At 36.9% G+C, this 14,520-nt stretch overlaps 1 protein-coding gene across 1 annotated transcript; it reads left to right on the top strand.

Moving 5' to 3' along the window:
• The first annotated feature begins 3,615 nt into the window (after positions 1-3,615).
• On the top strand, positions 3,616-5,857 carry LOC105038095 (UPF0481 protein At3g47200-like). The gene has a single exon (XM_029263040.2). The coding sequence runs from the start codon at positions 3,620-3,622 to the stop codon at positions 5,588-5,590; it is 1,971 nt and encodes a 656-aa protein (XP_029118873.1). The 5' UTR covers positions 3,616-3,619; the 3' UTR covers positions 5,591-5,857.
• The last annotated feature ends 8,663 nt before the right edge of the window (positions 5,858-14,520 follow it).

Raw genomic sequence — 14,520 nt, 5'->3', positions numbered from 1 at the left:
ACTGGGATCAGATCTACCGCACGAATTTCGGAGCAACCTCAGATCATCTTATTTTCATCTCAATTTTATCCTAGGGTCTGTGATGAAATCAGAGAGAGAGGAAGACTCTAGAGAGACAAAATCCATAAAAAGAGAAAAAATCTAGAGAGAGAAAATAGGGAGAGAATCTAGAGAGAGAAACTGGAGAGAGAAGGTAGAGAGAGGAGAGAGAGAAAATTTTTTCTCTCTTCTTCTTCTTTTTATTTTATTTTTCTCTTTCTCTTTTTTCTTTTTTTTTCTTTTTCTTTTTCCTTTTTCTTTTTTTTTCTTTTCTTCTTCTTCTTCCTTCTTCTTTTCCCGTGGTTTCCTTTGGGGCAAAACAGGGCATCGTCCCCCTCCATCTCCTCTCATCCTCAAGCGGCCAAGGAGGGCCGACTCCGACCATCCTCCGACAGCAGCCGACGGCGACGCATCCACAGCCCCGATGACAGCCCCAACGGTGGCTGTTGCCGGCGGCACACGGGAGAGAAAGAAAAAAAAAACAAAACATAAACAGAGGTGTCCCTGTTTGAGCCCGAACCGGCATCTCGCCTGCTTCCAAGCACCCAAAGACCGGAGAGATTAATCCGAAAGGAAGGAAGAAGGAACGTACCTTGTTCCGGCGGCTAAAAACAGCTCCGGCGGCCCTTCTCTTCCGATCAACCCTCACGGTTTTGCCAAAAATCCTTCAAATCCCTTTAATTTCTTTGAAGTTTTGTTATAAGATTCTAAGGGAGGAAAGGAGGGTCTTTATAGAGGAGGTTTTCCTACCCTAGTCGGACTCCTCGAGTCCGATTTTATCGGAAACGGAGAGGAAGAAGACTCCGGTTAGGAATCTTCCTCCTCCTCTGTTATTATTATTATTATTTTTTTAAGTCTAAATTATTACATAAATATCAAGGCAACTGCCAACCAACCGCACAAGCTTGCCATCAATAAGGAGCCAAGAGGGATGATCTTTTCCTGCCACTTTCTCCCGTTAATTGCTGTGGAGGCCCCAAGTCCTTTTAGCGACCTGAGAAGAAGGCATCTTTTCGTGATGCAGCGTGGTCCACTCAACGTGTGCCGAAAAGTCAAGTTGGTGCAAGTGTCACGCTATGTTTATAAATTAACGAAAGATCTCGGAATCTGAAACAAAAAATATTGGAAGTGACGAGGCAGGGCAAGGAAACAGATTCGGAGGTAGTTGAGTTCTAGACTCCCGCTCTTGGTATTTTACCTCTGAGTTTTTTTTTTCTTTTTTCTCGTGCAACAGCTGTATTTGGAGTTCTTTTAGTTTAATAAAGCATGCCCGATAACTTCCCAAGACAACAATTAATTTCTCAGTTTGACATCAATTAAATATACCATGGTCGCTCAAAAGTGTGTTCCAAATAAAATATCAGGTTTGGTGTTACAACTACCTTTCCTTCCCTTTGTTTCTTACAGCTTCAGCTGATTTATTACTTATGATCTTGTGGATTGTACAAAAGAAAATATTCTGACTTATTGATTTTTCAGTAAAATTAGATTTACCTTTTTTGTAACATGATATATATGTTTAAGGTTTTTGATATTTTGCTCGTGGGTCTAGATATAGAATAAGCAATACACATTAAGAAATGTTCAATATATATTAATTGGATGTCCAATACACATACAGATCTTGAATATAATACATGTATTTTACTTCGATTATTGCCCTCTTTCGTATCGAGATCTATAAATAAAATTGTCTAGTGAAGAACCAAAAATTCATAAAGAATAGAGTTAGATGAACTTATCTTGTTGAGATCAAAAAATAGGTAATCCAGGGTCATTGCATCGTTTCACATGCATAAATTCATCGTCACCAATCCAGATGGTCGTGTGTGCATTCACAATATGAAAATCACACCTTTTCATCGCTCGAATGCCATGTTTCGTGAAAATAATGATGCACTGTTTCATGCATCAAAAATCTCTTAACAAAGTACCATCAAAAAAGAAAATCTCTTCTATCCAAAAAAAAAAAAAATCTCTGAACAAATCATGTTCTTTGTGTTTTGACCTCAAGTGAAAATCCGCACGCACGCGCACGCACGAGGGGATAGAGAGTGAGAGAGATTCTCATTGAATCTGTAAATTAGAAGAGTTTACTTCCTTTTACAAAGCTAAGAGGTAATAGGGAGTGGTGGGAACCGTTAACTTCCCACAACTAAGTCCCTCTCTCTTTTGTTTCAAATTTTAGAAACAAAGACGGATCACCCGTCATGGGCAACCAACTTTGCACAAATTTTAAAGCATCCCACTCTTTTTTTCTATCCGTCTTCATAGATCTCGAAGTAGATATTCACAATCTAATGATTGACGTCACAAAAAAAGAGAAATCATTCTTTCACACGAAAGGTACAAATGGAATCCCTCAAATCCACTGTACCAACATCTAGGAGCATTTAAATACATCTAATTTTATTAAAATTATATGACTTTTCTTGCAAAATCAATATTTATATGGAAATTTTTAGTGAAAGCCATTATTATACTCTGGTTTTTCTTTCTATAAAATTATCATACCTGATATAAATGCCTGGGCATTCTCTTAATCAGTCTACGTAATTATTATAGTTGGCTACAAATTCTTGGTCCTTTTCCTTTATGAAACAACAAATGGCTACTAGATCACATCTAGATGCTTTGATGAAACATAGTGTTGCTGTTTAATGATGCTGAACTATTCAGTGATCCACCATATCCGGATCCTACTTAGGACTCATTTCATTTGTGATAAGTGGAAGAGGGAAAGTGTGATTAATAAAAAATATTTTATTGGAGTTTTCAAAAAAAAGAGATTGGGAAAAGATGTTTTTATGGAAATACAATAAAAGAAAGCCCCTATAAATTTCAAAAATAAAAAGTCTCAAAAAATCATAATTTTATGATTATCATACAAATCATCGTATTCTTAGTGCAATTCTTATATTTTATTTTTTACTAATTAGGAAGTTGGCACTTTTGATGATATGATATAAATTTCTTATATTCTATTTATCTTTTAGTTCCTATACGAGAGATAATTCAAAGTTTAGTTCTTTATACTTATTTCATTTTACTTTTTAGATTTCAGGATTCATCTTTCATTTATCTTATATATATATATATATGGTCAAATATTATCATTTAACTTTATACTTATTTATCTTTTTCAAATTGTGGTTATTCATCTTTTTCTTTATACTTATTTCATTTATCTTTTTTTAAAATAAATTTTGTCTTTCCACTGAATTTCTCTTGGAGTTCTTGGATCATGGATGTGATAGAGTTTTGGATGAACCATAGGAAATCCTTCTTCCTAGCATACGTCTCAATCTTTTAATTTGGAAATTTTTGCTTCTTTGTGCATGAGAAATAATTAAATCCTTGGGATTACTTTCATATCATCACTTATATAATTTGAATACATGAGGTGTCTTGTCAAATTTGTTCGGCTCATGTTCAAGGTATTATATAATAAAATTAGCTTGCTTGCAATTTTCTTATGGAATATCAATTACTTTCAGTTTTGAACTAAATAACCATTCGATAATCTTTTAGAAGTTACAGCGACTTACTTGGTCACGTACTTCATAAATTAGGTCGTAACATGGAGGAAAAATCCCCTGATGACATATTGCACAGCCTCTCCATTGAAGGAGGGGAGGAATGCTCTTCAGCAAGCAGAGGAATGCCTTCCAGTGCCACATCTATGACTAATAGCAAAACCAATCTGGAAGAGATCTCATGGATGAATAAAGTGAGGAAAAACATAAATTTAGCACGCCATGTGGACCATCCCAATAGCCGACGCACCATCTTCAAGGTCCCCGAGCACATCCGACAATTGGATCCTAAAGCTTACACTCCAGTGGTTGCTCCCTTCGGACCTTTTCACCACACCGATCCGTACTCAACATCTGCCATTCAGGCCCATAAGTGGCGGTGCGTCCGGCACCTTCTATCGCGTCATCAAAGTCAAAAGACTGCGAGTCAATTGTTGGATGAGTGCTTGTTGGATTTGAAGAAACAGGACGACAAGGTCCGGAGCTACTACTCTGAGGAAATTTCTGCACTGAATGCCGAAGACATGGCATTGATCATGTTGCTTGACGGGTGCTTCATCGTTTATCTCATGCTACGAAGGGAGAAATTGTTGAAGAAGATGAAAAAGAAGGGGATGGAAGAAAAGATGGAGGAGGTGGACAAGGACGTGGTAAGAATTTTGGAATATGAGACAATCGAGGTGGATGAGAGCAAGAAGAGGAGAGAGTGTATGATTCATATAGGAGAAGGGGAGGTGGTTTTAAATATCGAGGAGAAGGATGAACAGCTTGAGGGCCCAACTGCGGCAGGGTTATTTACTCTTGATTTAGTGGTATATGATTTGCTGAAGCTTGAGAACCAAATTCCTTTCTTCATCATTCGTTTCCTGTTCGATCAGCTCAAACCATGTGGGGATGAAGAGATTGATCTTGTCAAACTTGCCCTCCAACTCTTTGAAGGCATACGTCCTGAGGAATCTAAAACATCCAAGAAAAAGAAGAAAAAGTTGCCCAGCAAATATCATCACCTGCTCCATTTATTTTATTCATCTCGGATCCCTTCAGGAGAGATAGCAGGGTCTACATCTAAACTAGGATGTATTCCAAGTGCAATTGAATGCATAAAGTCCAAATGGAAGAAGGTGGAAGCTGATCCTTCGCAAGGGTCAACACAAGGGCCACATCCTAGCCAAATTAAATATGGGATGTCCATGTCGATGATGAAGGCTCCTGCTCCTTTCCAGGGATCGGCACAAGGGTCACATCCTCATCTACATAGCGTTGGGATGTCCATGTCGGCGATGGGGGTAGATGCTAGTTTACCAGGATTGACGCAAGGGTCGCCTCCGATGTCCATGAAGATGATGGCAGCAGCTGCTCCTTTACAGAGATTGACACAAGGGACTTCGATGTCTCCCGTCAAGTGGATTCCCAGTGCGATAGAGCTCGACAGGGCCGGGGTGAAGTTCAAGAGGAAGGAACAGGCAGACAATTTTTTGAATATAACATTTGAGCAGAGGAAGATGAAGAACACACCACTGCTATGTCTCTTGAAGTTGTGTTTAATGTTTAGAAGTGGGCAGATGGAGATACCACCATTGCAAATCTATGACTATACCGGTCCTCTCTTCAAAAACCTCATAGCCTTCGAACAGTGCTATGTTGACACTAAGATGTACATTACGATATACGCACTCTTTATGGACTGCATCATCGACCAAGCTAAGGATGTGCGGTTGCTCCTCTTAAAAGACATACTAGAACACAGATTGGGCAATGATCAAGAAGTGGCAGGACTCTTCAATCAGTTGGGGAATCAGATACACTTTGATATGAAGAAGAACTACCTTGCAAATCAGATTGAAGAAGTAAAAAGTTTTTATGACTCCAAATGGCACCAATGCATTGCTACATTGTGGCGAGACTATTTTGGCAACCCATGGGCTACAATTTCAGTGTTGGCAGCGATCGTTCTTCTCTTGCTAACAGTCGGGCAGGCCATATTTTCTGCTTTGTCCTATTTTCACCCTTCATAGGTGTTATTAACTTGCTCTCCTATGCAAGCAAGGATCAGGAGATAGATACAATGGAAGGGTGAGTGGACAAGAAAGGATTCCCTCCAAACATGGATATTGAAGAATCTTTTGTTTATCTCGGGAGAAAAGAAACTAGATGGTTTAGTGTGGTTGCTAGCCGTATAGATAAATGCGGTTGGACCTTATAGAAAAATAATTTGCTGTAATATATCATGGTTGCTGTGTTATTTGTTTGTAAAAAGTTAGTTATTGGCTATAATATGTGGTTGTCTCAAGGCTCTGGTGCATGGAATTGGAATTGAATTCTATTCTTGGTTGATCTTCATCTTGATATTTTAAAAGCATTTTACTCAAGAACACCTGTTGATAAATGCTATATCTGTTTCATGGGTACTAGCATGTAACCCGTGCTACGCTGCAAGCTTTTATACATAAAAGATAGAACAAAAAAAATGATTTTCAAGCTTCAATTCCTTTAGAATGTTCGTCCAAATTGTATAAATATATAAAAAAAATATTTAAATTATGATCATAAATATTTTAGAAAAAAATAATCGAACAATGCAGCCAATTTAAAAAAAATAAATAAATTATAAACAATAGCAAAAGGGCACATGAACAATCAAATTCAATAAAACTTTATACATGTGTGTGCATATGCACATATCCATGTATATATATATATATATATATATATATATATATATATATATATATATATATATATATATATATATATATATATATATCGATGTGTATGTGTATATGTGCTGACCAAGAAAAAAATTTCAATTTATTATCGACTATCCCAACTCTTTTTTCATAAATTCATTAATAATATGCAAAATTTTCAAAGTATAATGCATAACTATCCAATACAAAAACTAAAAAAATAAAAAGAAAGAAATCCCCACAAAAAAAAAAATGACAGTTCAACTATACAAAAACTATGAGAATGCCTGTATAAAAAGAAACTCAATATTAATTCCTACATAACTTATTTTTTTTATGTACACAACTTTTGTAATTATACTAAATAAAGCATATTTCACCTAACTTTTTTTAGAAATTTTAACAAATAGTAAATGACCAAAAAAACCATAGAAACTATTAAATTCAATTAAATCCTATATGTGTGTGTGTGTGCGTGCATGCATGTATATGTACATATACATACATACATATACATACATACCTAACACAAAATCCAAACCATTATCTCCTATGTTAATAATTTTTTTAAACTCTCTAAACTATTATAGAAATATAAACGTGCGATACAAAACCAAAAAAAAAAAAAGAAAGAAAGAAAAAAAATCTAAAACAGGACAGTTCACTCATAGAAAAAATATGAGGACGCTTGCATAGAAATGAATTTTGGAACATTCACGTATATTTTTTTTAGAGGTCCACCTCTTACCTTCATGGGACCGAGGTGCAAAAAATTATTATGTGCCTCTCTATTTAAAATTCCCTAATCCTAACCCCTCTTCACTTACCACTGCCTCCTCTTTCTCCTCTCTCTCTCTTCTCTGGCTCTCTCTTGATCTAGTGCCGCCCCTTCCCCCCCTCCCTCTCTTCTACGGCTCTCTCTCGGTCACAATAGCCTTCCCTCTCCAACTATCCCCTCTCCTCTCCAACTATCTTCACCACCGTAACTCTTCCTCTTCTCTGATTTTCTATCGGTAACCTCTCTGCTTCTCTATCGGTGCAGCGACTTTTCCAAAGATGAGGATCCTCAAGCAAATCCTCTTTTCTCCTTCGTCTTAAGCTAGGTCGATGGTTCAACTTCTCTTCTCTATCATTCTTGCCTCCTCTGATACATAAGCACCGATGGCCCATCTCCAAGCAAAAATAGGTATTTTTTGTCCCTTTTTTTTATCGACTCCCTCATTAACGATTAATCTCTTTTTTTTTTTTTTTTCTTCTTCCATCACCACTCCTTTTACTTGTTTTCCTTCTTTCTATCCACTCCCCCTTTTTCCTCCATTCCTCTTCTCTACTTCAATCTTCTCTGCCATTAAAGAAACCTGCCGTCCGCAAGTTGCATTGGTGTTGGCTCACTGTCATCGATACCATCTTTTCTCCTATTCCTTTTCCTTATCCACCGATCCATCCCCCAAACCTTTTTTTTTTTCCTTTTTTTCCTTTTTCCTCACTTCTTCCTCTCCCAGCCCTCAGCTCATCTTCCCCACACCTGCAACCCCAACCCGATCCATCCCCCGAAACCCTTTTTTTTTTTCCCTTCTTTTCTTTTCCCTTGCTTCTTCCTCTCCCAGCCCACACCTCATCTTTCCCACACCCGCAAACCCAACCCATAACCCTAGCCCTAACCCTAATGAAAATCTCTGCACCACCACCATCCCCACCATCATGGATCGAGCCCTAACCCCAGCACTCACTTGAACCCTATTGCACCCCCTCACACACCCCGCCCCCCACAGTGCTTTCTGGTTGGAAAACTCTAACCCCATCATTGACGACTCCACCAAATTTGCTACCACCATTGAAACCTAACCCTAACCTAGAACCCAATCGAACCCAATCCCTATGGCAAACCCGAACCCAAACCTAATCCTTAAATCCTGATCCGTTCTGGTTTGACTCGAACCCAATCCTTAAGGCTAACCCAAACCCAAACCTAATCCCCAATCTAATCCATTCTGCTTTGACCCAAACCCAATCCTTAAGGCTAACCCAAACCTAATCCCAATCCTAAGATCCAGACCCAATCGGGTTTGACCCAATCTCAACCTAGAACCAAACCCAAATCCCCAATGCCAGCCCAGAGCCTAGTCCAAACCCACATCTTAAGACTAACCCGAACCATGACCCAACCATGAAATCTTCCTTCGATCTGGGTTGACCCGACCCTGATCCTGAATCGAACCTAAACCCTAAAGCTAACCTGGACCCAGCCCTGAACCCCAGCCATCCAAGCTAATCCAAACCAAAAAAAAAAAAACAACCCAACCCAATCGCAGATGTTGATCTGAACCCAATCCTGATCAGATCCCATTCTAGATCTAGGTTGACCCAACCCCAATCTTAAACCTAATCCAAATTCTAAAGCTGATCCAAATCCAGACCCAAGCCCTAAGCCCAACCCGAACCTATCCCCAAGACTAACCCAAACCTAGACCTAATCCTGAAATCCCATCCCAATCTGGGTTGGTCCACCCAAAAAAAATCGATACCCATCTGCCCGAAACCCAATAGCTGAACCCCAACCCGATCTATCAAAATCCACTTGTTTTTACTATCCACTAGACTATCACTCAAATCCGACAGCAACTGTGATTTTTTTTCTTACATTTTTTTTCATGAGGAAGGCACCACAATGTAGTACTAATTTTTGCTCCCTTTTTTTGCTCACTGGACAGCTGTCAGATCTCAACAGCAACTACTGTATTTTTTTTTCTTTCATATGGACTTTGAGGAAGGCTACCATAGCATGGTAGCAACCCTTTGTCCCTTTCCTCCTTCACATGATGTTTGTAAAGAAAAGAGTGGAAGGCTGCTAAAACATGGTCAGCAATCCTCCTGCATTCTTAACAAAAAATAGAATAATGTTTCTGATATTACAGTGAAGAACGAAAAAAAAATTGATGACGAAACTCACCTTCTCTAACTCTGCTTCCCCAATTTTCTCTTTGCTGTCAACCTCTAGAAAAAAATAGTAATCAGCAACAGACTCATACACACACACCAAAAAAAAAATTTTCAACCTCACCTTTTCTATTTAGTCATTCTTGTGCTTGAACGTTTGAACCTTTTAATATATATATATAGGCTAAAGGATAGATAGAAACTGATAAAACAATCCATACTTTGCCATCCACATTTTTTGATTTATGATTTTTTTCCTACAAATCTTCTCTCTCCAATTAATGTTTTCAATACTTTTTCTTAACCTTGTAATTAAAAGGGAAGGAAAGGCATGCGAGTGTTATGTGAAAGAAAAGTAGGGCAGTTCTATGCATGCAATTTAAAAATTTTTCATAGTGGATCATCTGAGATTAAATACTTTAATCTAATTTACATACATAAGATCTAATCTAGACTGCCATACCAAGATCTATGATATGATTTAATATGACATAAAGATCTGAAAATAAAAATTAGCATAGATCATATCGATGCTCTATATTAAATCTAACCCTTAGATCTATTGAAAACTGATCTAATAAGTTTAGAAATCATTACCAAACTATTGCCTGTTGATCTCCGCGGGTCTATCACGTAGATAGGTACTCCTTCAGATTGCTCACAGCCATACAAAGGTATCTGATCTTTACAGATCATCCACACAAAGATTGGTTGCAAATCAAGATCCTCAGGAGTGCTAACTCGCAAAGATTTTCAAAGGCTGATTTACTTCTTCTTCTCTTGAACCCTTGGATGCTCCAAAGGAGAGGAAGAATCTATGGAGGAAGGGAAGAGAGGAGAGAGCTCTGGTAGAGAAACAAAAATTGGCAAAGAACACAACATGGCATCAACAATTGGAGCCCTCCCTCTTATAGATGAGCATCAGGGTTTGGGTCAAAAGGAGAGGCACCAAAGACTCCACGCCAATTCCAATATTGGCATCCCAAATTTCCAAAAAATGGATGATGGCATGAGCAAAAAATCTAGTCTTTCTCACGCCAACAAATTCTTCAAAGAATTCAAAAAAAAAATATCTTGGTGCTATCCTCCTTTCTAAATATAACGGATCACTTTTTTTCTTATCTCCTTATCTCTAATTTGGATCGTATTTAAATTAGACAGGAGATAAAAATCATGACTCATCATGCATGCTGTCCACCCTATCTATGCCCTCTCTCCTCATGCCCAAAATTCACATGCCAAAACCCTTTTGGCATTAAGAAAAGAGGCATGGGTCCAGGGTGGCGCAAGGGAGAAAGATAGAGTCCCTGCTGACTGGGACTCTTCATTTTCAATTTGATTTTAAACCAAATCAAATCTGATTTGAACCTAATGAGAGGAATGAACCTAATCTAATTAGAAATCCAATTATCTCAATAAATTTCTAGTCCAATTAGGAATTAGCTGAGCTCAAGTCCTGATCAAATCAGAAATAATTTTTTTTTATAATTAAACTTGATCAAATCAAACACAATCTAAGTCAAACTAAATCTAATTCAATTAGACTTGATCCAAAGCTCTTTATTCAATCAAATTGAGTCAATTAGTAATTTAATTACTATTAAATCTTTCATTAGCAGTAGAGTCTTAGTCCAATGGGACTCTCCTCTAGAGTCTCAATCATAGTGGGACTCTTCACCAGAGTCACAATCTAATTAGACTCTTCAGCCATCTGATCAGACTGAATCTTCTAATGTATGTGACCCCATAGGTTCGAATCTAAGTCAGTAGCATAGAAATAATTTTCTATACTAATTGATATAACCATTTAGTAATGAGATCTGATGTTCAGATAGACCGAAAGATTGTAAAGCAATATTCTAGAACCTACTGACGTATGTTTACTATAAAATTCATCTCTTTGATCCAAATACTCAAGGTGACCTATGGTTTGACTGTCAACCTTAATATAGTTATCCATATTATATTTCAACCTTTCAAATCTATCATATGATTATCCTAGTCAAGGTTTTACTAAATTAAAATATATTGATACAAAACTCTTACTTATTCAGAGGGGTCAGTTCCATCTTGACTCATACACCGACTTAACAAGTACTTGACGACATCCAGTAACCTTTTATCACTGAATTAAAAATTCAGATAGTCTGACATTAAAGTACAATGAGTTGCTTATAAATCACTATGGTGATCTCAGATCGGAGGGATACTTATATCCATATCCTTCACAAGCTACTTTTGACAGTAGAGTGTTCGACAAATGGTCACATTCGGTGCGAATATACCCCTACATTCTACCTGTATGTTATACTAGTATCTCTACATTCCTTGATTAAGAGGATAACTAACCCATATGGCATATAATGATCTATATTTGATATTGCTATTATTCTATTAATAGCATATCATTTGATCGCGAATACGTTTTAAGGACTAAATGATAAATCCTCCTTTGTCGATTAAATATAGTTCTAAAGATTTCATCACAACACAGAAGTTCAAATAAGATGGATAAAATATGATGAAAAAATTAAATATTTTTTATTAATAAAAATTTATATATATTTTATAAATATGAGCATAATCATCAATAGACTGACGATTGACTTTGAGATATAATTTTCAACAACTCTCACTTGGATGAAAGTCAATCAGTACAGTATCGTATACCCATCTTTGACTTGTGATCATCGAATTCTTTGATTCTGAGAGCTTTAGTAAATGGGTCGGTCATATTTTTTTTTTTATCGATCTTCTGAAGGTCGACATCACCTCAATTCACGATCTCTTGGATAAGGTGGTAGCGATGTAGAATATGCTTGGTGCATTGATGGGACTTTAGCTCCTTGACTTGAGCAATGGCTCCAGTGATGTCGCAGTATAACAAGACAGGGCCATCGATGGAGGGGTGCCACTTTGAGCTCATCGATGAACTTTTGCAGCCACACAGCTTTCTTCACATTATCGGATGTCACGATATACTCCATCTCGCAAACAGAGTCAGTCATGATTTGTTGCTTAAAATTTTTTCACCAGATTACTCCACTGTTCAGGATAAAAATATATCCCAACACACTCATGCTATCATCATGGTCTGATTGAAAGCTGGAGTCAGTGAACCACACTAGTTTCAAGTCAGTTTTACCATAAACAAGCTACTGATCTTTAGTATTTCTTAAATACTTAAGGATGGTCTTTACGACCTTCCAATAGTTTTCTTCTGGATTAGACTGGTATCTACTCATTATCTCTAGTGAGTATGTCATATCTGATCTTATACATATTATAGCATACATTATAGAACCCACTGTCGAAGCATATGAAACTCTACTCATACGCTCTTTCTCTTAAGGAGTTGTCGGACAATCTCTCTTCGAGAAAAAAATTCTATGGCCTATCGGGAGATAACCTTTCTTGAAATTTTTTATGCTGAACCACTTCAGCATGGTGTTTATGTACGTGGACTGGGATAATCCAAGCAATCCTTTTGATCTATCTCTATCGATCTTTATCCCAAGGATATAGGATGCTTCTCCTAAGTCTTTCATAGAGAATTGAGACGATAATCATATTTTATTTCTTATAATACAAGAATATCATTTTTGATTAAAAGAATATCATCTGTATACAGAATGAGAAATACAACCATAGAGTTATTTATCCATTTATAAATACAGAGTTCTTCTCTATTTCTAATGAAGCCATATGTTTTGATAACCTTATCAAAATGCATGTTCCAACTCCTAAATACCTGCTTCAATCCATAGATGGATCTCTGAAGCTTGCACACTTTGGACTCATCTATGGATGTAAAAATTTTAAGCTGTATCATATACACTTCTTCTTCCAGCTTTCTATTTAGAAAAATTATTTTCACATCCATTTGTTAGATTTTATAGTCCAGGTGTGCTACTATCGCAAGCATTATCCGAATGAATTTGAGCATTGCTACAAGAAAAAATATCTCATCATAGTCAATACCATAATGCTGAGATAACCCTTGGCAACCAAACAGACTTTACAGATCTCCACCTTCCCATATGTGCCCCTCTTCCTTTTGAAGACCCACTTTCATCCTATGGGTTTAACCCCTTCAGATGGATCAACTAATATCCATACATCATTGACCTTCATGGATTTTATTTCAGATTTTATGACTTCAAGCCATTTATCAGAGTCGGACCTCTGTATTGCATTCATATAGATGATCGGATCCTCATTGTTCTCATCAAGTTCAACAAGATCTCCGTTTCGGACCAAGAAATCGTAGTATCTATCCAATTGATGCAATACTCTATCGGATCTTCTTAATAGTGCCTCTACAATATATTTTGGATTTGACATCATGAAATTTGACTCTGTGGGTTCACTAGATTGTGCCAGTTCTACCTATTGAACTTCCTCAAGTTCAACTTTAGAGGCATTAATTTCTTCCTCAAAATTTTTTTTCTAAAAAGACTGTCCTAAGGCTGACAAATATCTTTTGTTCATCAGCAAGATAGAAATAATATCCCTTAGTTTCTTTAGGATATCCTACAAAAATATATTTGTTAAATCTTGCTCCAAGTTTGTCTATTTTCAAATGTTTGACATAAGCCGAATACCTTCAAACCCTAAGAGGAGAGAGCACTGGCTTACATCCAGTCTATATCTTATATAGTATTTTACTTACAGATTTATTAAGAATCCTGTTAAGCACATAACCAGCCGACTCAAGTGCATATCTCTAAAAAGATATCGGCAGACTAGAAAAGCCCATCATGGATCGAACCATGTCCAACAGGATTCGATTTCTCCTTTCCGACAAACTATTATATTGTGACATTTCAAAAGGTGTCCATTGAGAGAGAATTTCATTCTCCTCAAGATATGTTAGAAATTCACTAGAAAGGTATTTATCTCTTTGATCTGATCGAAGAGTTTTAATATTCTTTCCAGTTTGTTTCTTTACTTCATTATGAAATCATTTGAACATTTCAAATGATTCGAACTTGTGTTTCATCAAGTAGATGTACCTATACTTAGTAGGTCATCTGTGAATATAATGAAATAGTGATACCCTCCTCTGGCATTAGAGCTCATGGGTTTACATACATCAGTATGTACAAGACCCAGAACATCATCGGCTCGATCATCTTTTTCAGTAAAAGATGACTTGATCATTTTTTCAAGTAAACAAAACTCACGGGTTGGCAATGATTCATAATCGTTATTATCAAAAATTTTTTCTTGAGCTAATCTGTTCATCCTGTTCTTGTTAATATGATCTAGCCTATAATGCCAAAGGTAGGCATCTGTGACATCAACTATTTTAAGATATT

The sequence above is a fragment of the Elaeis guineensis genome, chromosome 1 (assembly GCF_000442705.2).
Source record: "Elaeis guineensis isolate ETL-2024a chromosome 1, EG11, whole genome shotgun sequence".
NCBI lineage: Eukaryota > Viridiplantae > Streptophyta > Magnoliopsida > Arecales > Arecaceae > Elaeis > Elaeis guineensis.
The sequence above is the reverse complement of the archived record's forward strand: the minus strand, read 5'-3'. Positions and strand labels throughout refer to the sequence as shown.

What these genes read in the sequence shown, in the direction of transcription:
- LOC105038095 (XM_029263040.2), top strand. Translation starts at nt 3,620, where the DNA reads ATGGAGGAAAAATCCCCTGATGACATATTGCACAGCCTCTCCATTGAA.